Source organism: Myiozetetes cayanensis, unplaced genomic scaffold, assembly GCF_022539395.1.
Source record: "Myiozetetes cayanensis isolate MyiCay16 unplaced genomic scaffold, myiCay2020 scf3, whole genome shotgun sequence".
NCBI classification, from domain to species: domain Eukaryota; kingdom Metazoa; phylum Chordata; class Aves; order Passeriformes; family Tyrannidae; genus Myiozetetes; species Myiozetetes cayanensis.
The window spans coordinates 62711777-62737085 of NW_026087521.1; the positions used below are offsets into that span (position 1 = coordinate 62711777).

A 25309-nucleotide genomic window follows, 5' to 3' on the forward strand; every position below is an offset into this window, starting at 1 on the left:
TTTGAAAGTTCTTTGCCAGCCCCACAACCTGCCATAATGATTTGTGGAACTAGACTGACGATTCTTTGAAAAATTCCGTTTGAATTCCTCTACTACTGTCATGGAAAGGAGAGGGGCAGTAGTGGCACAGTGGGGAGAGAAAAGAGGATGAAAGAAATGGTAGGCGTAGCAACTGCTGGGAACCCCTGGTTACCAATAACATCATGTACCTCCACCCTTTAGGAGCAGTGCCCAGCCTGGGTTTCTGGACCTCTGACATAGCTCTCTGCAGCTGCACCAGGCTGTGCCTGTGCAGGATGGACCTGCTACCCTGTAGTTTTCCTGGCAGAAGCTTTTAATCGCTACCAACCAGTTGCTGCCCTCTACCTCAGGTAGAATGCTGTATTGAGGTGTGCCTGTGTTGAGCAAAGCTTGAGTAAAACTGCATTTTAGGTGTGCCTGTATTGAGCAAAACTTGAGTAAATCTGCATTTTCAGACCAAAAGTGCTGTATTTGTGTGAAGTGTTACTGAGCAGAGCTTTATTTTGGAAGTCATTTAAGTCTGCAGTGCAGTCCTAGAGGTCAGCTGGCAAAACCCTTGCTACGTTATAGCCTAATACGATCCCTTCAGCCAGTTTTCAGGAGTGTATGCTTTAACCCCCTATGGATCCACGAGGCATGCCCTCATCCTGTCCCTTCAGACACAGTTTCATATTGTGAATATACGTGTAAATGCTGCTTACACCTCAGTCTTAATGCAGTTAAGCTCGTTTGCGAACTTAATTTGCCCAAGGACCCTTTGGCTTTTTTACATACTCAGAGGGCCAGAAAAAAGTAAGTCTTTCAGTAAAATGTTCAAGCATCTTCATTAGCTGATTTCTTGCCATTTATTAATTGTGGAATAAGAGCACTGAAAGGAGGGCAGCAGTGGTCCATGGCGTTTTGGAGGGCGAGAGAATGATTTTAATGTCAGAGGAGCAAAGTAGCATATCTAAATTCTGATTTCCAAGTGGGTCATTTGCAAAAAGCAGTACTAAGGGCAGCACCTCCCTTAAGTTGTGTTGAATTGCAGATGGCAAGGGACTGTGGTCAAACAGGCTTTTCTCTTGATCTCTCCAACACTTCAGTACCAGTTATGCAGATGCAAAATCAGTAGGTGTTGATGCACAGGCCAGGTATGAAATGAAAGGGCCTTGTGGCAAGTGTGAGGTGTGTGGCTGGGGAGAGATGAGTATTTCACTAAATAAGGCAATACCTCAGCTTTTCAGCCTCGTAACTGCATGGTTGGGCAAAACTAGTCTGGGGAGAAGAGTCCTTAAGGTGAGGACACAAAAAACACATTGTGGAATAAATCAGAAGAAAAATCTTCACTGATTTCTTAGGACAGTCCCTTGGATGTGAACACAGACAGCTGATTATTGGAAAATCTACCTTATCAGGGCAGGGTAAATAAATAAGTCGTGTTCGGATTAAGCTGTCTCTGTCATGTTTTGTTTACCATGGTGGAGCTGTTGAGTTCTATTGCACAAGGACTGTGAAGTAAAGTGGTTCTCATCAAAACACTGGAAACAGACATTTTGCAGAAAGAAAGTCGAATGGAAAAAACCCCACTTTTATAATTGCCCAACATATGCTGCAGAAATTTATTTGGATTTATAGCAGTTGCATTTAAACCACAAACACTCTACAGTATCTAACTCAGAAATAAGTTACACCAAAGAACTACATATAGTAAAAAAAAGAAACATTTTTGTAAACAGACTTCACTCCAGATTGTCAAATACACAGCTGCAGTTTTCAACTTCAGTGTCAATAACAGTGTCCAGTAAGATAGGCAGTTCATAAATCATGGTGTATTACAGGAGTGAGTCTGGGGTCAAAATTTTGATAATTTTCTTATGAAGTTTTTTTAAGCTTCTTCTATCTTGTTTCTTACAGGTTCCTTTTTTTTTTTTTTTTTCCCTGTAACATCATGGGTAAAATTCCTAATTCAGATCTAAGAAGTCTGTTCATATCCCCTCAGAGCAAAAGAAAAAATAAATAAATGATGAAGTAAATTTTGTTGTCAAAAAATGGATATGACACCTGACTCTGTAAAACCATATACATCTGCCTGCTGAGAAATGAGTTCAGCTCTGGCATTGTGTCAGAATTTTCCTGTCCTCAAAATCTCATGTTTACAATCCTTTCTATTGGAAGCATTACAAACTAAATGGGAGTGCCCATTCAGAATTTCCCACCAGTGGCTCTATGTACGTTTGTTGTTAACTGCACATTGTCCTTCACGTGGAGTCAAACTTCATAGGTTAAACATTTTGCCATCTTGCTGAGTTTCATTTTCTCGTTAAATATCTCCTCAAACCTCCTGTTCTGCTTTGGAGTGAAATGGTTCTTCCAGTCACCGACAGCACCTAGGAGAGCAGGAACAGAAAGAACAGTGAAGCTAGCAATAATTGAAGCAAAAAATTCCTTAAAGGCAGCCCAATTTTGTTAATGTTGCAGTTGGCACAGATTATTAGTGTATTCTTAACCACAGTCTCTGTGGTAGGTTATGATTGTGAGTTGTCTTATTGATCTGACGAGACTCTGGTGGAAGCAGCTGGATTGTCATCCATAAAGGCTGTTAAACCCTCAGCCTCAGAGCTGGTTAGTGCCATCTAAAGTGGGGGATGAAGAGCAGAAGGTTTCCAAGGTGAAATTAGAGCTCCTGATCATCTCAGCAGGGAGACATCTTGCCATGCCTTAGTTATGTAGTTAAAGGTCTCTACCTGGGTTTTTTTCACAGTCAGTAGAGGAAATCATAGAATCATGGAATGGTTTGGGTTGGAAGGGACCTATTCCAGTGCCTCGCTACCACTCACTACCTCTCACTACTGTAAAGAATTTCTTCCCTACTGTCTTTCAGTTTAAAGCCATCCCCCCTTGGCCTATTACTACATGCCCTTGGAAGTGAAATTGTTGGGATTTTTCAAAATTTTCAACATATCTTCATCAAAGTTCACTGTTTTAGAAAAATGTATCTGTTCTTTTTTTTTTCTTTTTTTACTGACAGATTGTATTTTGGCATTTATTTCAGCTCACTGGTAAAAATATTCTGAATTAACGGAAGGTACCATTTCCCCGTTTATTAATTGAAACAGCTCTTGGTTTCAAAATGTCAATTCTTGCTCAAAAAATAACTAAATAAATATAATCAAAATCCATATAAACATTATCGAGCTCTGAGGAAGCTTCTCAAATGTCAGAAGCAAGAACGCAGCTCCTGCAGATATCTTAATGTCATATTTGAACTAAGCACTGTGGAAGATTTTCCTGTGAATTCCAGCTTGGTCAGGGTCTGGAGGCCACCTGTGACCATTCTTTTGTTGTTGTCAATTGTTGTTGTCAGCATATTCCTTTCTCAGGAGTATTTTCATAAGATAGAAGGTGATAAGAGCAGTCTTATTCAGAAGGAATGTGTCTAGCTCTTTATTTTTCCAGTAAACTAACTGACCTTTGCAGGTGATGTCAGAGGAGACATGTCGTAAAGGAGTAAGGTGGTCAACTTTTAGATAAAAAAAAACATAGATAAAGAGTAATGCTGAATGAACCTTTCCTTTTAGCTCAACAGCTCCCACTCCTTGGAGCAATATTAGTCAGGCTGTTGTTCCAGCTCCTCTGTGCTTCTCTAATATAAGTCTGCATGTGCAGCCAGAGAACTTAGAAAGAAAGTGATTTTTAAGGGGGCTTCAGATTGAACAATCTTGTCACTGCTTCCCAGGGCTGACCCAAAGCATCACTACACTCTGGGAAAGACCCGGTCCTCGGCCTCTGTCTGGATTCCCAGTCCTTCTGCTGTATTAAGCACAAAGGAACTTGCCTTTTCGGAAAATCAGCTTCCTGTTGGATGTCAGAGCACACACAGTGTGACTGGGATCGCTGTTCTCCTTTTCTGTGTCGTTTTTCATCTCTGAGAATGAGGATTTATTGCAGGTGTCTTGGATATCTTTGTCACTGACGTTTAAACTCAAGAACAAAGCAATTTTCTTTACAACTTTAGGGAGATCCTGAGGCACAAGAAAAATAAAGGTTTTATGTTTCTAAGCTGATTATCAGACTCTTAGCTAATTTGAAAAGGATCCTTTTTATTATGTAACAAGTTTGTCACACATTTATTTGCTTTCAAGCAAGCCAAATATATCATTGGACTGTGCAGATGACAGGTACAGTAAACCTTATTCCCCTCATACCCATACTCACAGAAATGAATAAATACTGAGTATGTCATATCAAACACAGTTATATTCCCAATTTTACTCCCAGTTCAGGTAGAATGCTCTCCTGTCTCTCAGAATTATTTCACTGGGAATAGAGAAATACTCAAAGCTCAGCTTCTGTCTAAGTAGCTTATTTCAGTGGAGGTGCTGTATCTAGAGATCTAACAAGTGACTCAGAATACAAAATAGTTGGTTTATATTCCTCACCTTGGAATTTTTTTGTTCCCAAAAAATGAACAAACCTATTTTAATAGAAACACTAGAGAGTGTTTTGTATTCACTCAAAAATTCATTCTTTGAAAGCTAAGGTATGTTGGTATTTTACTTCTTTTTTTTTTTCTTTTTAAGAACAGCAAAGCGGTGTCTGCATAATTTCCTTTCACCAAAACTGTTTTCCTACCCTTTCAGTCTTTAATGTTCTTGTTATTGGGAATACAAGTACCACCAGACTGTGAGTAATTCGGTTGTCTTGCATCACCTTTTGAAAATTTCACTGGAAATGTCAGACATTGCAAGTTAATGTGTGGCCCTCAACAGATGCCCTTGGTTGGTCTTTCCACAGGGACCAAGAAAGAGGAACTTAAAATTCTTCCTTGTAGCCTGGAGAAAATTATGTAATATGAGTCCCATTCCTGCATGTAAGAAATTTAACTCTCACAGGATTTGGTATTTATATAACTTCTGCAGTCAGACTTAGTTCACTAATATAAAATTCTATGCAAATACAAAATATGCCCAAAGACATACATTCATATTTTCCTTTTTCATTATAATTTCCTCTTTGATATTTTAATGATACTAATTTGCAAGTAATGCATTCTACCAAGTGCAGAGAGCATATTTACCTTCTTCATGTCTTCATAGAACAAAAATAGGATGTTTTTGTCATCTTCATGTGCTTCCCAACTTAGGAAATGATCAAACCAGGATCCACAGACAACTGAAAAGAAAACCCATGGAAAAGACATTCAGATAAACTTTATTCATAAATAGCTGTGGTGGTTCCTCACACATTTAGGGGAATGATCCCTTCATTACATGTACCCTGTATTGCTCTAAAACAAATGCAATTCTTTGTGCCAAGTGACTCAAACTTAACAAAAGTGGCATCCAAAGAGGTTGCCGTTCTTGTTGGAATTTGTTTTCATATCAGAGATTCAGATATTATTCTGAGATACGATTCTGTAGTAGAAACACACTCCAAATCTAAGGGAAGGCCAATAATGAAGGAAAATGTACCTGCCTAACAAGATCTGAGCATCTCAGCAAATGACTGCATGTCTGTGGTCACAGCTAGAAATGTAATCACTTCAGCAGGAAGTGAAATAAGGACTCTGTTAAACGGAACACACTGTTGTCAGCTCTCTTTTGTCTCAGCAGAAGGGAATCTGTATAATTTTTAAACACCCAAGAAGGATTATGTAAAGAACTTATGCAAATACATCATTCAGCCAATGAGACAGATAAAACAGTTTATAACTGAGTCACAGTGCTTGTTTTGTCTGAATGCTCCTTTCCCTGGACCATGGGAGGACAGCTAAATTTCATCTTTCTTTTAAAAAGCAACATTCTGACCTTTCCAGCTGAAAGGGAAGACAAAAGCCTCTTGTAGGGCAATGAGAAGAGGCCTGGACAGAGCAATCACAGCCAGTGTTCTCCCAAACTGTGACTTTGCTTTTATAAGCACCACCACAACAGGGTAATCTTGTAATGACCAACATTTTGGTTGCAAACTGTGAGTTATAATTAAGCATTAATTATAACTAATAGTTATAATTAAGCTGAATGCTCCAGTCTGTAGCCCTCTCCAGCACATAAAGCGGTTTCTGAGTGCAAGGCACGTGTGCTCCACGGAGTGCAATTAGACCCTGCTCTCCTGGTCAGCTACACTGGGCATGTGGCCAACAAAAGCATAACCCTGTTGGATTCAGGAGTACAGAGTACTTGGAGACTCCAGGGATGGCACCACAGTTGTCCCTCTGTGCCCTAACCCTTGTTTTGAGCTGGTATTAACCCTGCAAGAGTACTGCAGGATTTGAATCAAGCAGCACAATAGTCCTGTGTTTTTATTAGAAGTGAAAATGACAACCTTTTCCTCCACATCACCTCTTACCTACATTTCTGATGCAACAAACATATTTATGCCATGGACAAGCACTCAGAAAATAGAAGGTGGCTAATAATTTGCAGGCAAATGGGAGATGCTTTTATAATTTAATCATAGAATCACAGAATGATTTGGGTTGGAAGGGACTTTGGAGAGCGTTATGTTCCAACCCCCCCACCATATGCACAGACACCTTCCACTAGACCAGGTTGCTCAAAGCCCCATCCAGCTTGGCCCTGAATAGCATACAATCCTCTTTTCTTTTTTCCCACTGTTGTATGTTCAGAGTTATTACTAAACAAGCCAAGATCCTGCAAATCACTGAAGCACGCGCCTTAGGCCTGCTCTGATCTAGGAACACAAGATCTAAGCCCAAGCCCAGAGAAGACAGCGAACAAATTGACTTCTGGACCTCTGATGTGAGCCCATGGTGACTGCAATGGCACTTTTCTTTCAAAATTTTCAAGCTGATGAATCATTATTGCTGTTATCATCACTAGGGTGACGCAGTACTCCTCAAAGGAGTAATAAAACACTAAAAATGGGAGTGGATAAAGTGAACAAGGTCCTGTTGTTAACTTCCATCCCTCCACTCATAAAAATCTCCCTTCTGTCCTTGGTCTTTGGACCCCACTACTATGACAACACATCAGTTTTGGCACAGGGCAAACCCGCATCCGAATTAACAGATAATCAGGGGTTGCAGAGTGTTCGTGGAAAGAAATGAAATCAGTGTCTTTTCTGGGAGAATAGGTTTTTTAAACAGGTGTGTAAAGAACAGCAATAACCTGCAAAGAGCAGTTGTGCTGAAATGATGGCGGCTGCTTATCAAAATGTCCCGTTGCAGGGCTGAAGGGGGCATCCTAGTGTTTGGTCTTGTTTAGTTTGGCATTAGAATTTATCCTGACACTCCCAGTCCCCCCAGATAATGCCATATGAATGAGGAGTTCAACAAGGAGTTTTCACACAGTTCACGTTTCTTAACTCTTTCTGTGCATAATAAGCTAATGTAAAATGCAAGGAGAAAACATTTATTCTTACCATTCCCTTTTAAGAATAAGTCAAAGAAGGCAGTCCAGGTATCTACAGTGGGAAGGTTTGGGTTATCTCTGTAGTAATGGTACATGGAAACAGCAGTGTCTTTTGGATTTCTGCAGATGTAGATCATCTGTAAATGAAGATGATATATTTATTAATGATAATATCCTTTGTTTTAGAGAAGCTCTGTGTGTAAATATAGCATTTTCACAGGCAGTTGGCAGTGTCAAAGCCCTTCCCTTCAGGATTCCTCCTTCAGTGACCATGCCATTAAATTAGAAATGTATTTGTCTCTTCTTAGGCAGGAGTCAGTAGTGGTTAGTAAACAATTCCATGTGGAAGGAGGTGTGTTTGTCACAGCTGGGTAATGTTTACGTTTTGTGAAAGAGCCTGTGTTAACTTTAACTCATGAGTCAGTTTACTATCTCATATATCTCACGTATGAAAACATTTACTAATTAACATTTTCGGGACAGCTGCAAAACATAAATTTTGGCATTTCATTCAAATTTGCTTTGTCCCAAAAGTCTGTACCCGAGTTATCCTGAAATTTTAGACTTTTAATAAAAAATCCAAGACTCAGAGCTTATTTTTAAAGACCTCCCACATTAGCACAGGAGGAATCAGTCTAATGGAAGGTGTCCCTGCCCACAGCATGGGGGTTGGAACTAGATGATTCTTAAGGTCTCTTCCAACCCAGGTGATTCTATGATTCTAGGAACTCAAAACTGTGACCTGAATATACCTCCTATGTTTCATTTCTCTTCTGTTCACCCAATATCTTTATGGGTTCTTTACAAAGCTTCAGCAGGAGGGGCAGAGTACTTTCAACCCCAGTAGAGCCTGTAAGTTCCCAAGATAACTATTTCCTAAGACACTAGGAAATGAGGCCATGAGAAAACCCCCATCCCTAATGAGAGATTTCTGATTGAAAGGTGTTGATGTTCTCTATTTTGTGTGGTGCCTGGTACACAAATCACCCCATGAGAGCAGTGGGGCAGGAGCAGAACCCAGTTCCTAGTCCAAGTCTCTGCTCATGCTGCCTTCGACTGCTGATCAGCTGTGTCTCCAGAATTCACAGCAAAGCACTTCTGGAAACTGTAAATCATTCAAAAATTATTAAGGATCAACAGGACAAAATATATTCCTAAAAGACGCTTAACATATCTTACAGCTTTTATGTAGTTTTTGCCTTACCTTGCATTTCTTATTCTTAAAATTCTGAGGTAACATGTTGTAGTCTAAGTGTGTTGGAATGATTCTCTTTGAGGAGAGATTATTCAGCTCCTCCAGTTTGGAAATGTCTCCAAATTCAATGGGAGATGTTATTGTAACTTGAGTGTTGTAAAGCTTTGTTATAACTCCTGCAAGCCAGTGGGTGCCTGCAGAAAAGTAATTTTTAAGAAAACAAACAAGCAAAAAAATATTTATTATTGAGAAAATGTGTGGAACATGCATTTTTCATATGCAAACAGATTGCTAGTGAACAAGGGATACTTCTAATCCCCCAGATTCAAGAAACTTTACATGACTGAATAATTCCATTGGCTCCAAATAAATAAACACTTGAAAAATTAGGGTTATAGCTGAAGTTCAAAGTAACCCTGTGAAAAGTGTTAATAATAGTACCAAAACAATCTCATTAGACAAACTGCTTGTCAGCTGAGAGGTGGTTATATTATTTTTATAATTTATTTTAGAATAACTTGTTTTGCTTGATTGTTTTTTTCCTTATAGTAACTAGAGTTTGTATATTTGAAAAGTACTTCTCCTTTGGTGTGTGTTTCTCTGTGCAAGAAAGGTAGGTGTAGAGGGGATAAGAAACTAATAAATCTACAGCCAAGAGCCATACAAATAACTTTACACAGCTCTTGACTTATAGAATTGAATATAGAAAGTCCTCAGGAAAACCTTTCAAGTACAAGTGCTGCTTACAAATAAGGAATATTTATTTGCATTCCAATATGAAAACACCTGTGAATATTTTCAATTACAGAATCAAAATGCAGGTAAATGATCCGTATTTCTTGTAATTTTAACATTTACTGACAGAATGATATATTCACTTACTCAAACATCCTTTCCTGTTTCTTCTACACAGATATTTCCCAAAGAGTTTAAGCAGAGAACATGAAACACACAATTGAGACTTAACTGCAACTTACATTTAAAACTAGAGCTTACCTGATTTGGGATAGGAAACCAAAAGGACATCATCTTCTCTAGCATCAAAAGCATCCAAGGATTTTAAAAGTTCTGGAGAAGACCTGGTGGTAAAGCGAATTCCCTTAAACATGTGTATGAGTTCTGCCTCAGTGGAGTTGGACATGGTTGCTTAAGTCTTGGATTCCTGCAAATCAGATAACAAGGAAATGATGAGGATTTAAGAGGCCCTTCTTAGTCAGATGGTTTGAAGTGACAAATTGAGACTGAGCAATGCAAACCTCCGGCTTATATACTTTGCTACATGCCGTGAAGTCCTATCAGATATTGATTTTGCCAGTAGTTGATAAAGGCAACTGACATGTTGGAGGTAACTTAATAAATAACTGAATTGCAGAGTCATGGAAAATGCATGTCTTTTGTCCTTTATTGGCTCTCCAGATAAAGTAATGAGGTAATAGTTAAAAAGTAATTGTGGAAAATGACAAGAATTAATATTATATGTTACCTTAAAATATGCTTAATATGATTTTGCTGTAAGTTATACTGTGTGGGAAGCTGCATCTTAAAGTACTTTTTATTAATACAAAAGCAATGTCTTATTTTATGTGAATGAAATATTTTTTATTTCATTTTATCAAATATGCAACAGCCTGAAATTTCAAACGTGCAAATCAACTCCAAATGCTTGGATCTTGTGATGTTAAGGAACTAGTGTTTTGAAGATTTTCTAATTTCAGCCTGAGGAATCTTAAAAACAGAGGCCTTTAGAGGCAATATAATTTTTTAAGATGTCATATGTCTCCATAAGAAAATATAGACAGCAGAAGTCACAGACTTAAAATAGATATATTGCTTGAATCCTGCTTATTTTGTGCCTAGAAGTAGTTGGAGATTTTTTAATCTTTCCCCAGAATATGCAGATGCATAAAAATGAAAGCCACTTTCAGGAAAGAGGCAGTTCTCCATTAATTACCTGGTTTCAAATGGTTGGGGGTATTTTTGAAAAAGTTTGAATGTGTGGAAATTGTCATTAATGTTTTAAACTGAAAGCTCCATTTTTATTTAAAGTGACCTTAAGCACTGTGAATGTATCACAGTAAAATGAATAGCTCAGTCTTGAATCAAAACATTTTACAGTGCTTAGTATTTTCAGTTTTCCTTTCAATGGCCACAATTTAATTTATTCTTTTCCCCATTCTTTTCCTCAACACCAAGTGGCTTCACTATCCCTACTGAAAGCCTCCTACAACATATTCAGCTGAAGACCCTTCAGTATCTTCAACTTGAGAACCTTCATGCAAATCTTGTTTTAAAATGAAGCAGACTTTGGGGAATTTCCCAAGGTAACCAATGTTCCAGTTCTTTTTTTTTAATCATAAATAACAACTTGGGTTTGGTCATAGGAGCTGACTACCAGATATGCTCCCACAATACCTGGTAAGATGTTAATAAATAGACATACACTTCCAAGAAACACTTGAGCAGTAAGGATTACTCACAAGGAGTAAGGGTAGTTACCATCTTCTGTACTTGCTTTTTTTCTAATCCAATGTCCCAAAAGGCCAGCAATATAAGATTGATTTTTCCCCTCCTTTCTTTTATCTGCAGTATTGGCAGCCTGCCATCAAAGAGGAGTGATCTTCTCTCCTGTGTGGCCTGTAAAGTTGCCCTTAAACAGTTATCACCTGCAAAATGTGCCCTGTGCCATCGGTAAACTGAGTTCCAGTTATGCAGGGCAAGGTGGGGTTGAAATGATGGAAAATATGCTGCAGAGAAATGTTCCTTGTGACTGGGGATGACAGGAGATGGAGGAGTCTTTCCCGGAGGTAATCAAGTGAGTCAGTGAGGGTACAAGAAACACTTGGATACTGGTAGGAGTTCAGCATTTTCCTCTTGTTCCCAGACTGAACACCTAAGCCATTGCTTCATACCTGAAGGTGTAAATCCTTAAAAATCTATCCTCTGTCAACAGATTTCACTTGGGCCGCTTCAAGTATACTCAGCATGTTCAAAGACATAAAGACACCTGTTTCTGTGTTATTCTGAGTGTCTGTATTAATCTGAATACAGAGATTTCCAAGGTTTATTTTGCAGTCGTCATTCCTGCCACATGCAAGTCGCCCAAGCTAGTAAAACTTTATTGCCTTGACCTGGCAGAAATAATCTCATTGTAAAATGTTTTGCATATTTACCATGCTTATTCCCTTTCATTTCCTCCTGCATTCCTCTTACATTTTGAGTCAGCACATTTACCTAATCTAATGACTTGGACCTGAATTAATCATTCTCAACATAAATTGCTAAGGTGTAAAACAGAAGCAATATAGTAGCCAATTGCAATTCTTTTAACTCTCCTCAATTACTTTCTGACTAGCTTATCTTTTCAGCATGTATAATGGTAATCCAGGGGAATGAAGTTGAATTTTTCTCCTTCTCAAATGCTATCTATACCTGGAAAATAAGGCCCATCCCTGCAAGGGTACGGTATCCTGAATTGCAGTAACTTCTGGAAAAAGAGAGTATTCAGCATCTTGCAGGAAAAAGCTATTATTAAAAATATGCTAACTACATTGCCATAAAAAACACATTATTGTAGCTACATTACCCAAAAGGAGCACAGGTTTAAAAAAGACCATGCCAAATTCTCCATGCAGCTTTGATTTTCTTCTTTATTGATATCTGTATATCTGTTAATATATCTCTCTCTATATATATCCATTCATATATAGCAGATGTGTAAATATATATACACACACCGTGATTCCGGTATATAGTGCCTGATATATGTGTGTATATATACATATATACATACAAATATATATATATAAAATGTTATATGTCCTTGTCCTGGTCTCTGGCCCTGCTATCAGTATCAATGGAGTACACGAGTCAGCAGCAGGTTTCACAGATATTTTCTGGTAAGACAGTCAGTGCGGAACCCGGAGTTTGGAGGTTCTCCATGATTTGAGCAAAATACAACTGAGCAGTTGGACACTGCACTCCTGGGCTGCTTCAGTCCAGCTCCTCCTGTGTCCGTGTCTGACTTACCTTCTCCCACTCATATCTTTGTCTGGGTGAGTAACTCCTTTCTGTTGCTACAAATGAATAAAAAATTTGACTGTTCTGTTCCTGCCTCTACCCTGCAACCTCCAATTCAGGATCATCATCCTCTTCTCTGCTTGAAAAAAGACAGTAGCATGTACACCTCTGTCAACTGAAGATTTCTCAGCTGAGGCCAGTGACTGTTCCCCTCCAAACACATCTTGTTACCAAAATCATCTGGAATCATCAGGATAACTAAAATCTTCTAACACTGCCTTTTTAGTGTTAATGAGTGAGGCATTACTTTATTCTTGGTTAGGAGGCGTGTGTGTGTGGCCAACAAAATTCTTACCTCCACATAGACACTGATACAAAACTTTTCCACTTAATTATAGATTTTTAGCAAACAAATTAATGTTCAATGGCTGAACAGTGTTTATCAAAACTTAAAGTTTTAGTAATTTTCCCAAGCTGTGTTCCCACAGTAGCAAGTTATGACAACTTTGCTAAATGCTAACTAAAAGTGACTTAAGACATTACTCGTGATTAATTAAAACAACTACTTAAAACCACTTAAAGATGGAAAAATTATATAATTTCCAACAGTCTCAGGAAGCACATACTAAAAGATATTGTCTCACTGTGGAAAACATGCAGACAAAGTCGTATGTGTTGGCTACACAAGTCAAAATTTGGATGTACCTCCACGGGGTTCTGAATGTTTTTAGCTAACACTGTCAGGCATCAGGGTTATCATTTTTTGAAATGTCCTAAAGCTGTGAAATATTTCAGTCTTGTCATAATGAATGGCGAGGTAAAATTGATATGGACAGTCATAAGGTTTTGTTGTTCCAGTTCTCCACCAGCTAGACCAGATACATGAAATTGGTAGAAATTACGTGCATAAAGATTGTCCTCGTGCATCTGTGTAAAATTTGTGCAGAGGGTCTGCAGCAGTGATGACAGAACAACGTCTTGGGCCACCTCCAGAATCATCCCCTGAGTCATAGTCTGTTTGGGATATTCTGCTGTTTTAAACCACTCCTGAGATTTTTTGGGAGTCTTGCCACCCCACTGCAGACATCATAGTGTGCTGTGGGGAAGAGGGTGACGGCCAAGAACTGAAAAGGCTCCAGTTCGTGGTTGTTCCAGGTGAACTGACATGGCAGTTCCAGGTTGTCGGGTGAACTGACATGTCCTTAAATGATAAAGAGAAAGCATTTAGCTTTACCTGATGCACCCGGGAGAACTGAAGAATTTCACTAAAGGGTTTCAGGGAAATCCCTACTTATTTTAATGTTACAACTGCAGCATCTCATTTAAGTTTATGATCAATAGCTATTTAATAGACACAACCTGCAAAATGGTTGGATGCAGCATGAGTGCTCAGATTGTTTGGAATTTAGGGCACCTCAGTGTCTGAATGCTGACAGTTTAGGAACCTAAACCTGGGCTTCTATGTGGTTCTGAAAAAAATATAGTTGCAAGGTGGATGTAGAGCTGCTCACAACACATTGAGATTCTTAATAACTCTTCTTCAGTGTACTCTGAGCTGGTCCCAGCTATTAGGTCGTGTGACTTAGCCAGAACTGCTCCACTGGAATTGGCATTGGATTGCTTTTATTCCAACAGCAGTTCTCTTCCTGGTGGGCTTTGTTGCAGTGTCTCAGTGCTTTCAGAGAGGCCTCTCTCCATTAACCCAAAGCTCAACCCTAATCAAGCACTATGAGCTCACAACTCTGTTTTCAGAAATCTCTGACTTCACAGGCACTGCAACCTGTGGCACCTGTGCCTGTGATTAGGTAATACCATCAAGGAAGTCAACAGTACGTGCAGAGTCATGTTGCATTTATGGCATGTCAGATTGTAAAGTTCCGTGATCTTTCTTTATCCCTGTCACAACAAATCATCGCCTGAGGATATTTTGTGCCACATCCACAGCTGATAGAGCTAATTATAGAGCTAATTATAACCGTCCCAGAGCTCCCTTGGAAAGCTGGCAGGCAATTGCCACCTCTGAGGTCACTGATACCTCTCCAACTTCTGACCCGCACGTTATGACGTCTTCAGGGCATTCACACGTATTAATGAAGACGTGAAGGGGTGGCAGGGGGAGAAGAAGCAAAATATAAAAACAAATGAGGATTCTAACCTTCACTGGTCTAAAAAAAAAAAATATATAGATGATGCTGTGTGCATGCAGGAGGGCTCAGCCAGGTAGGCCCTCTCCCTGGCAGGTCAGTCAGGGTGGGGTTGCCGAGGGAAATTCCTAGGTCTCCAGGGTGAGAGGAGAGGCCATGGAGACCTGAATTATTCTCTGCTTATCTTTATTGGCACATCTAATGTGGAGGCGTATTGGCACAGGATTAAATGACAAAAACTGCTGAGTCACGAGCTCGTGCTCGTGCACAAACACTTCAAGTGATGCTGGGAACTTCACTGGTGGCTTGAAATGGTTCCACCTCGTTTTCGTTTGTTAGGACAACTGGATAGAAATTGTCTGATATTTTGAAGCATATGGACAATAACAGGCTAAAGTATTCTGTAGGGAGCCACGTAAATTCCAGTAAAAAAGCCTTCTGATTTGTGTGTCCTTTAGAAATCTACACTGTGTGGAATGTCATTGGATGATGCTATCCTGTCAGTCTACACACTGCCTTTCAATCCAGCATCCAGCTAGCCACAGCTACCTCTGGGAAGGCTTGTGGGCCACAACCAGTGAAAGTGTACCAAGGGGAAGAGGAGATGTGTGTCCATATGCAGTGAGACAGTGCCCAGCATGCACTGGCCACATGGCTCCTACCTGCAGTGGAAAGGTCAGATGAAATGTCTAAATGCCTTATTCTTAAGGGGCCCCTCCGAAGCAGCTGAGAGGAGTCTGAGATAAACACAGAAATGGCATATCAGACTAGCAAGGACTTGTTATCTTATCTATGTTATTGTGGAGAGGTGGAGTTGTTTCCTCATGCCCAAGAGGCAGCACCCACCACCCTGAGTTACAAATACATTCTGAAGTCCCAACCCCACCTTCAGTCTCCCCTCCACAGCAGAGAGCTGAACCCCACAGCCCCCTTGTTGGGATGCCCCCCTCCATCTCTTTATTTTAAGGTCCTAGCTTATCTTAAGATCTTATCTTAATGTCCCTTATTTCAAGGTCTCTCTGTCACAAGTTATCAGACTTGAGAGGTAAAATGCTACACGAAAATCAGATGATGATGAAGAGGAACTGGAAGGCACCAGGAAGAAAGTTAACTCCTTCCCAGCTAGCATCAGCACAGCCCAACCTTTCCCAGAACTGTTAGTCAGTCCTGGGAAAACAAATTAATTCTGAAGTCCAAACAGAACTTACCTGTCTGGTATTTATAACAGCTTTCTGTCATTTGGAATGGGAACAGCAATTGAAACACAGGCCAGATCCAGACTGGATAAGTGAAACTTGTTTCATACCATTTCTCTGATTTTGTGTCATTCAGTGGCTGTGTAATATTCTGCAAAGTTTATATTTCATCTCTGTTCTTATGAGTTTTGTGGGTTTTTTAGTATGTTCTTGTGTTATACGAACTCTTTAGCAGAGATGTTTTATACAGGAAAGAGAATGCCTACTGCACACTTGTCCTCTCTGACAGAGTCAGATGCAGTTCAGAACAAGGGAAGAACAAGTCAGGATTCTCTGCCACACAGCATTTTATTCTTAACATTGGACAGAGTGAAAAAAACCCAACACCTTTTTGTGGTTCTAAAGAAAGCTTTCAAAACAGACGTTTTACAGCTGCCCAGAACTTTTCCTGGGATGGAGCACAGCTCATAGCTCTTTCTTCCCATCATGTGAGGTATCATTTTGGTTTAGACTAAAAGGTACAAATAGATCCATAATTCCTGTAGTCTAACCACAGGTGTAACATACCATACAACTTCATCCAGTTGTACCTGGTCAGGTGTCAACAGCACAGTTGTATTTTCCATCTGGTCACATTTAAAGTCAAAAGAACAGAGAAGCCACTTCAGCCATTTCTTTCCTGGGAGTTAATTACTGTTCTACCTGTCTCACTGCTAACTTAGAAAAGGGATTTTTCCAAGTGTGAACAATCATGAACCAATCTACCTTGCTTTTTCTACACCTTTCTGGGAGGTGCTGAAATATAAATGGCTTAAAATCCTTCATCTTACCTGCATTTTCCATACACACCATCATCCTAAGAGAAAGCATTACAACCAAGACTTATAACATACAGTGCAGAAGACTGAATGGGTTTTAGCCTCTTTGGGATATATTTCCATCATAACACTTGCAAAAAGCAGGGACAAAGGGGGAGATGTCTGTGTGTTTGGGTAGCAGAATGCCATAGGGAGTGGGCTGCCAATTGTCCAGGTCCAGGGGCTAAAAGCCTGCTGCACTCAGATACCCCAGGTGTGATCAGGACTTTTCTGGGCTAACACAGTGCATGAATCAGGACTTGCACCAGTCTACCCATGCTCCCGAGCATGCACAGTCTGTGATAGAACTACCCTGGGAACTTTTTGCTGGAGTGTGCCCAAAGAAAGAGGCTGGAGCGTGTCCAAAGAAGGGCAGTGGAGCTGTTGAAGGGCACAAGTCCTTTGAGGAGCAGCTGAGGGTCCTGGGGATGTTTAGCCTGGAGAAAAGGAGGCCCAGTGGGACCTTATTGCTTTCTACAACTATCCAAAGGGATGCTGTAGCAAGGTGGGTGACAGTTTCTTCTCCCAGGTAAGAAGTGACAGGACAAGGGGAAGTGGCCTCAAGTTGTGCCATGGGAGGTTTAGATTAAGCTGGTATTTTAGGTGCTCAGAGCAGGGGCGGAGTTTCCATGAGTTTTTCTCATGAGTTTCCTTCCTGCCTGGATTGTTCTGTGGTTCTGTATTTCAGAACTGAGTGGTAGGACCGCTGTCAAAACACACTCCTCCTACACATTTGTGTAAATCCAAAGCAGGTGTTTTCACCTGATGAATGTTGTCTTGATATGTGTAGTGTTCTGTGGGGAGCAAGGTAATGTAAGTGTAAAACCTCAGTAAAAGAAATGGAGTTAAGATATTGATGAGATCACTGCCACTGCAAGATCATATCTTTCAGAGTCAGTCTTAAATGTAAAATTTCACCTAAATAAGCAATACAAGAATAGTCACCCCAAATCCAACTACTGTCCTACCTAGGTCAGTTTTTGGGTTTACTATCAGCTGCTTTTTTTCCTGTAGAGTACCAGAAAATCCAAAAAGTTAATTGATGTGGAGTGGAGGTGTCTTCCCCATCACCACCAAATGAATGATCATTTTCAGCTCTAAAAATCTTGGGTAAGGCCTCCGAGACCTTATATAATTGAATATAATTGAGGAATACTCTATTATTTGCAACCACACCATAAACTCCATGATGTAACTTAGCTGAAATAGTTATCCTTGTGTTAACATGACTAAGAGATCAGGATCCAATCCAGATCAAATAGGCTGAAAACCCTTAAAGACTGCTGGGCCAAAACCCACATCAATCTTTAAATTCACAGATCCACATTCAGACCTCCTAGGTGTCATTTGGGTCCCCAGGATTAATATTTCACATTGGCTGTCCCTCTTTCTCCACAGTTATCTTGCCATAAAAAGTTGGGTGATTAAGATGTAATATGGGGTTACCTATTAGTTCTTTCTTTTATTATTCTCCTTGTTGACTCACTGCCTTCCACACAGCTTCCGTAACTTCCATTCACAACAACAACACCTTAATTACCTTCCTGAGTGCATAATTTCTTCAGATGCACTTCAATCAGCAAACTTTTTAAAAATTCTCTCATGCTGTCAGCCTAGTAATAACTTCATGAGCTATTTTATTTTTCTCTGAAGAAAAGCAAATGCTTTTGAAGACTGACAGGTTAAGGGTAAAATGGAGTAAATTGAGCAATATAGGTCTAGAATTCCAGCTGCTTTTCACAAAATTGCCCTCAATTTCCTGCATTTTCAGATCATTATTTTCTTATACTTGTACTGTTCTGTTATTATTATTATACAAAGAGAAGAAAATGTAGTTGGTTGAGGTATAAAAAGAAAAGTTAATGGAAGAGAAAGAACACACAGTTTATTTCTGTATGTGGGATTGCAGACAAATTCCTAAAATGATCCTTAAAAGAAAATACAGACAGCAAATATAAATATCAAAATATAGACTCATATTTCTTCATGTTTCAGGTATATCCAACATTTTCCCTCCACTCCTCATATCAAATTAAAAAATGTTTCTTCCTTTCTTGCATGAATGTAACTCCAGGATCAGTCCTGTGTTTGGCCTTTAGAAAATAGGAAACAATGTTGAGTTGGGTAGGAATAGTATGTTTATCCATGGATAGCAGGATCTGGATTTTTCAAAACTAGATCTGATTGAGTGAAAAAGAGTTTTTTTAGGGTAGAAATAAAAATACTAAGTGTTACCAGCTGCAAAAATATGACTTTGTAACAATTCTTGATGGCTGAATTTAAAATGAAATAATTACGTGCATGACTTATCTAAATGTGTATGCAGAAGTCACACACATATATGAAAGACATGACTTTAGAATGTGGAAATGAATATATAAATATATGAAATGAATAAAAGTAAATGTAATCTGGATTTTTATTTGTTCTTAAGATGAGAGAGCTCTTCAAATGAATATTTATGATGTATGGAAACACAAAGTTATCTGGTCTATTTCTTTTCTTTAAGCTTGTAAAGTGATTAATCCTGCTGACAGTGAAAATCTTAGCATCACAGGTCTGCCCTCATTATCGAGCAGCACAACAAGAAGTGACTACATCACTCTCATCTGATGAAGACACTCTCAAATCTTCAAGCTATTTTTCAATTTCTTTGGTTGCTCTTTTGATGGAATATGAAAGAGAAGTGCAGCAGAAAAATGGTGCAGCCAGCCAGTGTCATGCACCTTAATGCAGAATTAATGCTTATTAATTTTTGAGACATAAGTCTAGAGACGAACCTTTTGTGCTGGGCATTGTGGCCCTGTTTGGCTTTAAATGAGTAGATAAGATTTTGGTTGCTTTGAATTATTTCTAAATGGCCACTAAATTTGATTTATGATATTTATATTTTAGTGAACAGAGGCCAGTTCTACCATTAGGCATATTTCTGCTGATCAGCAACAAATAGTGTAATAGACATTCCTTCTTTTACAAGCATATCAATTAAGGTGTGGTAAGCACTAGGGCTTGAATGCAGTTCCTAGTGTCCCAGTTTTGAGCTCTGTAATGGTTTTATATAACAAATAATATGAACAAATAAATACCAAATAATATGAATAACCAACCTAGTCTGTTTAAAATTCATAAACATGTGTTTGTCTTCTGAAGCTGAGCAAGTGAAGTTCTCCCTGTGGCCTGAAGGTGTCCTTTTAGCTGGCTGACAAGATTTATTGTGACTACCTGATGCAGGTAGTTCTCTTAGAGAACATCAGTAGACTTTAGCTTTGTGTCTCAGTCTCAGGTTTTGGTGTGGAACGGCACAAGGAGCAGCAAACCCTTTTGCCCCAAGCCATCTGACATGTGTTTGGGTTCTCCCAGGGCCTCTGATCTTGTCTGCTCTGAGGGAGAAAGAGAGACCTGAGCTCTGCTGAAATGGGCTTCTGATTCTGGTCTGCAGGGAGCCTGGGAGTCAGCTGGGGAAAACTGGCACTTCTTCCTTGTTCTACAGTAACTTCCCCTCAACACACGCTTCTTTTCTTCCTCCTTCCAGCACTTCTTCCACCACTCCCTTGTTGGTATGGTCTATTGAGCTATTAGTACTAGTAGTAAAGATATTAAAAAAAAAAAGTTGATCTTAGCTGACTGACACTCCTTGCTGCTGTATAGGAAGATCACAGCTAATGGGTTATTAGGGGGTATAAAATCAGGCATTTATTAGCTACTACATCTCCCCTTCTGCTTGCTGCTGCTCTTTCCTTTCACTGAAAACCTCTGAAAGATTAAAGACCTTGGTATTCTTTCTCATGTGAGGGAGGTGCAAGACCCAAAGACTGACAAGACAATTATAATTTGTCTGGAGGTCTTGGAGAAGTGTCCAAGACCCCAAGGCCAAGTCTCCCAGCCTATTTATCCATGAGCAGGTCTAGAGTCACTGGCGGTCTCCCCCCAGACTGCAGGACACAGCACATGCAGGCTGTGGGCTTCTCTAGATAGCAGCACACGTGCTGTGGGCAATGAAATGGGATCAGTCCTCCCCCTTTCTAGCCAGGAGACCTCCAGATTTTTGATTAGCAGAGAAAGGGAAAAGAATGTTTAAATCATGCCCCTTCCTTGGGCAGATGCTTCCAGTGCCTTTCTCACACCTGAGACTCTCCCCACCAGCTCACGCAACATCCCCCTTTCAGATCCACCAGTAGCTTTCCCCTCATTCTCATGTCCACATCAACCTCAGCCGTACCTATTCTCTCCTACCCTGTCTTTCTGCTTAGCTGCAGTTCTCTCTCCCAGCTATTCTTTTCTGGAACCCTTTGCCAATAGAAGTACACCAGTAGCGTTTTCATTCTTTAAAATATTTTGCATAGTTGAAGGCATCTGGGCCTGACAGCATTTATGACCCTGTCAAACAATACTGACAGAAGCAGCTCTATCTGGTTTCTGCTCAGTGATACCCAAGTGCAATTTAGATTTAATAACACAAAGGTAGCCCTTTGAACTATTCCAATCATATGAAAAACAGCCTTACCAAAACCCCTTTGAAAAGTCTTCCTGCACATAAGCAACGTGAGCATTTTGCACAGATTCCAGACAGGTTCAGTCCTTTTGGATGTCACTATATTGGTAACGTCTCAAATGTGCAGAAAATAAAAAAAATTTTGACTGTGCTAGATTTGGGGACCATCATAAAAACTCTGGAGGATAAGAAACATGGAAAAAATACCTTTTTTTTTTTCCCCCCTATTTTTTAAAGTGAAGGGATTGTATTGGAGAAACTCCTAATTTAAATGACCCCATTTTTGGCTTGTTAGCTTTACTCTACAAGCCATTAATATGCAAGCAAACTTCAAGAGAATGAAGGTTTTAAAACATTTAGAATTGATCTTTAAACTGCCTTTTTGTCATATGCTGTTAATATTAATGATGCTCCCCTGTGATACAGGGTCATAGGTAGGATGATTTTGTGCTCGGAAAGAACAAAATGCTTTTAGGACCTGTGTCTCATACAGAACAGAAGTCCTGTGATCTGGGCTGCTTATTTATAGTTTATCACCTACACTCTGGCATGCACAGGAGGCAGCCCAGACCAATCCACAGGAAAGTCTTAAATTCACCTGCAACCTGACAGACGATTTGTTATATTTGGTATTTTATTAAACCAAAACTGAGAGGAGCCGCATGACTAGACAAAGAACAAGATATTTTTACTGGTGATCTCTTCGGGAGTTCCAGGAGCACTGAAGCCACTGATAATACAAGCATTTGCAGCGTTTATTATTCACAAGACAGCCAAAACACTGCCGGGAAAATATTTACGGTTTGGGAGGTGGGGGTGGGGGGAAACAAAATCCTCAAAATAAGTGAGATTCTCTGAATGTCCAATTCACTCCTGCTCCTTTGGAATAGTGTTCACCTGCTGGGACAGAATCTCCTCTCACGTCTGCTTCTACAACCTTATTATCCTCTCTTGGCCTGTTGTGTTTAAACAAACCAAGGGAAATAAGGGAAGTAAAATGAGCATCTAAGCAACATTATTTCGATGGATTTGCCACAGATCGCATTTTAAATTAGTTTCTGGAGGATGCTGCAGCTGCTACAAGGAAGATCAATCACTTGACTTGCATTAGATTTGACAGCTATAAATGCTTTTAGATGCAGAGTCTGGCGGGCTTAGATTAGTCTCCTTACAAGTGAAACATCACACATCAATGCAAGATTAGGATAATTGCCCTAGTCGGCAATTACAGGGGACTAAGAGAAAAATGTTCATACTGGGTTAGTGGGTATGTTTGAAAAAGAAAGAAAAACCCAGTGTTAAATATTGAAAAGCAAAAGTAGAAATATCTGAGTTACTACTTCTCCCCTAAGAGGCCAAGTGACACCACATCACGATCAGACTCAGAAATCCATATTCCTTGCTCTGGAAGGTTATTTTGCTAATAATTTTTGTTTGTTTGTTTGTTTGTTTTCAGGGGGCTTAATTCGTTTTCTTGCTTCTCTGAAATGCAATAAAAGCTCTTTGAAAAGCCAACTGATCAACTGTACTAGGCAGATTTCCAAAGCAGAGGCATCTTCTAAAGCCTATTGAAATCAAAAGAAAGGCCATCATATTCATTTGGTCCCATGTAAATACAGATCTGTTCTTCCTTTATTTGGAGACCATCCCCTATAATTAGCTGGCTCAGGCTGTCCAGTCCTTTAAGTGCTCAGTCCCAATTAGCTTAATTCTCTTCCCACATAACTGTAGAACCATGGAATGGTTTGGGTTGGAAGGGACTTTAAAGCTCACCCAGCTGAAATGCCCTACTGTGGGCAGGGACATCTTCCACTAGAACAGATTGCTCAGAGCCCCATCCAACCTGGCACTGAACACTTCCAGGGGTGGGGAATCCACAGCTTCTCTGGGCAACCTGTTCCAGTGCCTCACCACCCTCACAGTTCTTATTCCTGATAGAAATCATTCAAAGCTTCTAATAGCTCTTTCAGGAAAGAATCCAGCTACAGAATTTTGGGTAATAATAAGGGCTGCAGAGAAAATAAACTGTTTCATTTAAAAAAAAAAAAAAAAAAAAAAAAAAAGATAAGAAGACAGATAATTCTTACCCTGGTGTTTTTACAATACCCTTTACAAAAAAATGTGCCATTACAAATTTTTCTCTGAAAAAGAAATGCAAACTCCAAGCAGGTACTTGCCAACAGCTGAGTCAGGCTTATATTCCAGCTGAGTCAGGCTTATATTCACATGAACATGGAGTAAAGCTTTTTCAGCTCCTCAAAAATTGGTCCAGATCTTTAAGTAGGTCGGCCACTCTCTTACATTCTGAAGACATTTATACTGGAAAGTCCATATTTCTCTGGACTGTTTGGGTTTTGACAAGTGAGGTGGAATTTTCTAGCAGAAAAAATGTCTTTAATTATCTAGCCAGCTCCATTAACATCTCCAGCACTTCTGCCTGATCACTTAACGGCACCTCCAGCTGTGACAGGTATGTACTCACAGTGCTTAGCACAAATGGTACTCACAGTGCTTTTAAACACCGAGCTCAGGAGGAACGAGGGTGTTTGGAATTTGGGCCATTATCTACTCAACCTCTTCACAATCTTATGGGAAGGTATGTGCGCCTTCTCTGTTGGTGATGTTAATTTTGTTGTATTAGAGCTTGACTCTGGTCCCAGAGAAGTCTGTGGGTGTCTGTAATTCTCTCTGTGGCTGTGTGTTCCCACTGGTGCTATTTCACGCAGCTCAGAGGCCACGGGATGCTGCCACAGGGTAGCTGTGGGATTTACACAGTGAATTTACTGAAGAAATGTTAAAAAGGCATGGAGTCTTAGAGAGATTAATGCCCAGGTGTCTTCACTAAGTGAAGTCTCCTAACAACAATCCTAGAGAAGAGAATAAATTTATTTAGACATTGACTGAAGGGTGGGACTCAGGGTTATTAACCTGTGCTGGGTGTGAGCCACTGGTTGAGATGTGCAAAGTCATTAATCCCTTAAACTATTCAGTCCTCCTGGATGTATTTTTGATTTTTTTTTTCTAGAGAGATTTGTTGCTTAAGAATTCAGCACCTATTCTTTGGCTTTTTTGGTATCTCTAGATCAAATCTCTTCCAACCATCATAAACCTGTTTAACAAAGTTTGGCAGAAGAATCCCCACTGAGAAAAGAAAGATGCAATCTTTAAACAAGTGGGTATTTTAGTAGGGACTGGATTCCAAGAAAATTATTAAAACCAACCCAAAACTATAAAAAAAATTTCAGGTGCAACATTCTCCATTCCCTGGGTATTTACCTCTGAAAGATGCCAGGAGGTGCATTAATTAACGTTTTATCCCAGATCATAAATAAAATTTAGCCTGAGCATGGGGAAAGGACACAGAGCCCTTTCAGCAGCTTAATCCGAGCTCAGCACTGGTGAGGCCATACCCTGAGTGCTGTGTCCAGTTCTGGGCCCCTAAAATCAGGAAAGACATCGAGGTGCTGGAGCGTGTCCAGAGAAGGGCAACGAAGCTGGGGAAGTGTTTAGGGATGAAGCCATGTGAGGAGAGGCTGAGGGAGCTGGGGGTGTTCAACCTGGAGAAAAGGAGGCTCAAGGGGACCTTATTGCTCTCTAGAACTACCTGAAAGGAGGTTGTAGTGGGGATTGGCCTCTTCTCCCAGCCAATTGGCAATTGGACAGGAGGAAAAGGCCTCAAGCTGCACCAGGGGAGGTTTGGGATGGACATCAGGAAGAGTTTCTTCACTGAAAGGGTTGTTAAGCATTGGAGTGGGCTGCTCAGGGAGGAGTTGGAGTCACCATCCCTGGAAGGGTTCAGGGAATGACTGGGTATGGCACTTAGTGCTGTGATTTAGCTGACAAGGTGGTGATCAATCAAAGGTTGGACTTGATGATCCTGGAGGTATTTTCCAACCTTAATGATTCTGTGATTCAGTCTTCTCCCCCTGCCCATCATAATGTTCCCACTCACTTCCCTAGTACACCGAAAGCAAAGCCAACCTGGCAAATACAGAACAACCACTGCAGCAATCAGAATGCATTTACAGTGGTGCT

General features: G+C 40.0%; 1 protein-coding gene across 1 annotated transcript; it reads right to left on the minus strand.

Annotated features, from left to right (window-relative positions):
- Positions 1-1590: 1590 nt before the first annotated feature.
- Positions 1591-9817, minus strand: LOC126645021 (sulfotransferase 6B1-like). The gene is made up of 6 exons (XM_050324946.1): positions 9565-9817; positions 8578-8762; positions 7384-7510; positions 5081-5175; positions 3839-4025; positions 1591-2390 (listed from the first exon to the last, which is right to left on the minus strand). Exons 1-6 carry the CDS (start codon positions 9707-9709, stop codon positions 2272-2274), a joined length of 858 nt encoding a protein of 285 aa, XP_050180903.1. The 5' UTR covers positions 9710-9817; the 3' UTR covers positions 1591-2271.
- Between the last annotated feature and the right edge of the window lie 15492 nt (positions 9818-25309).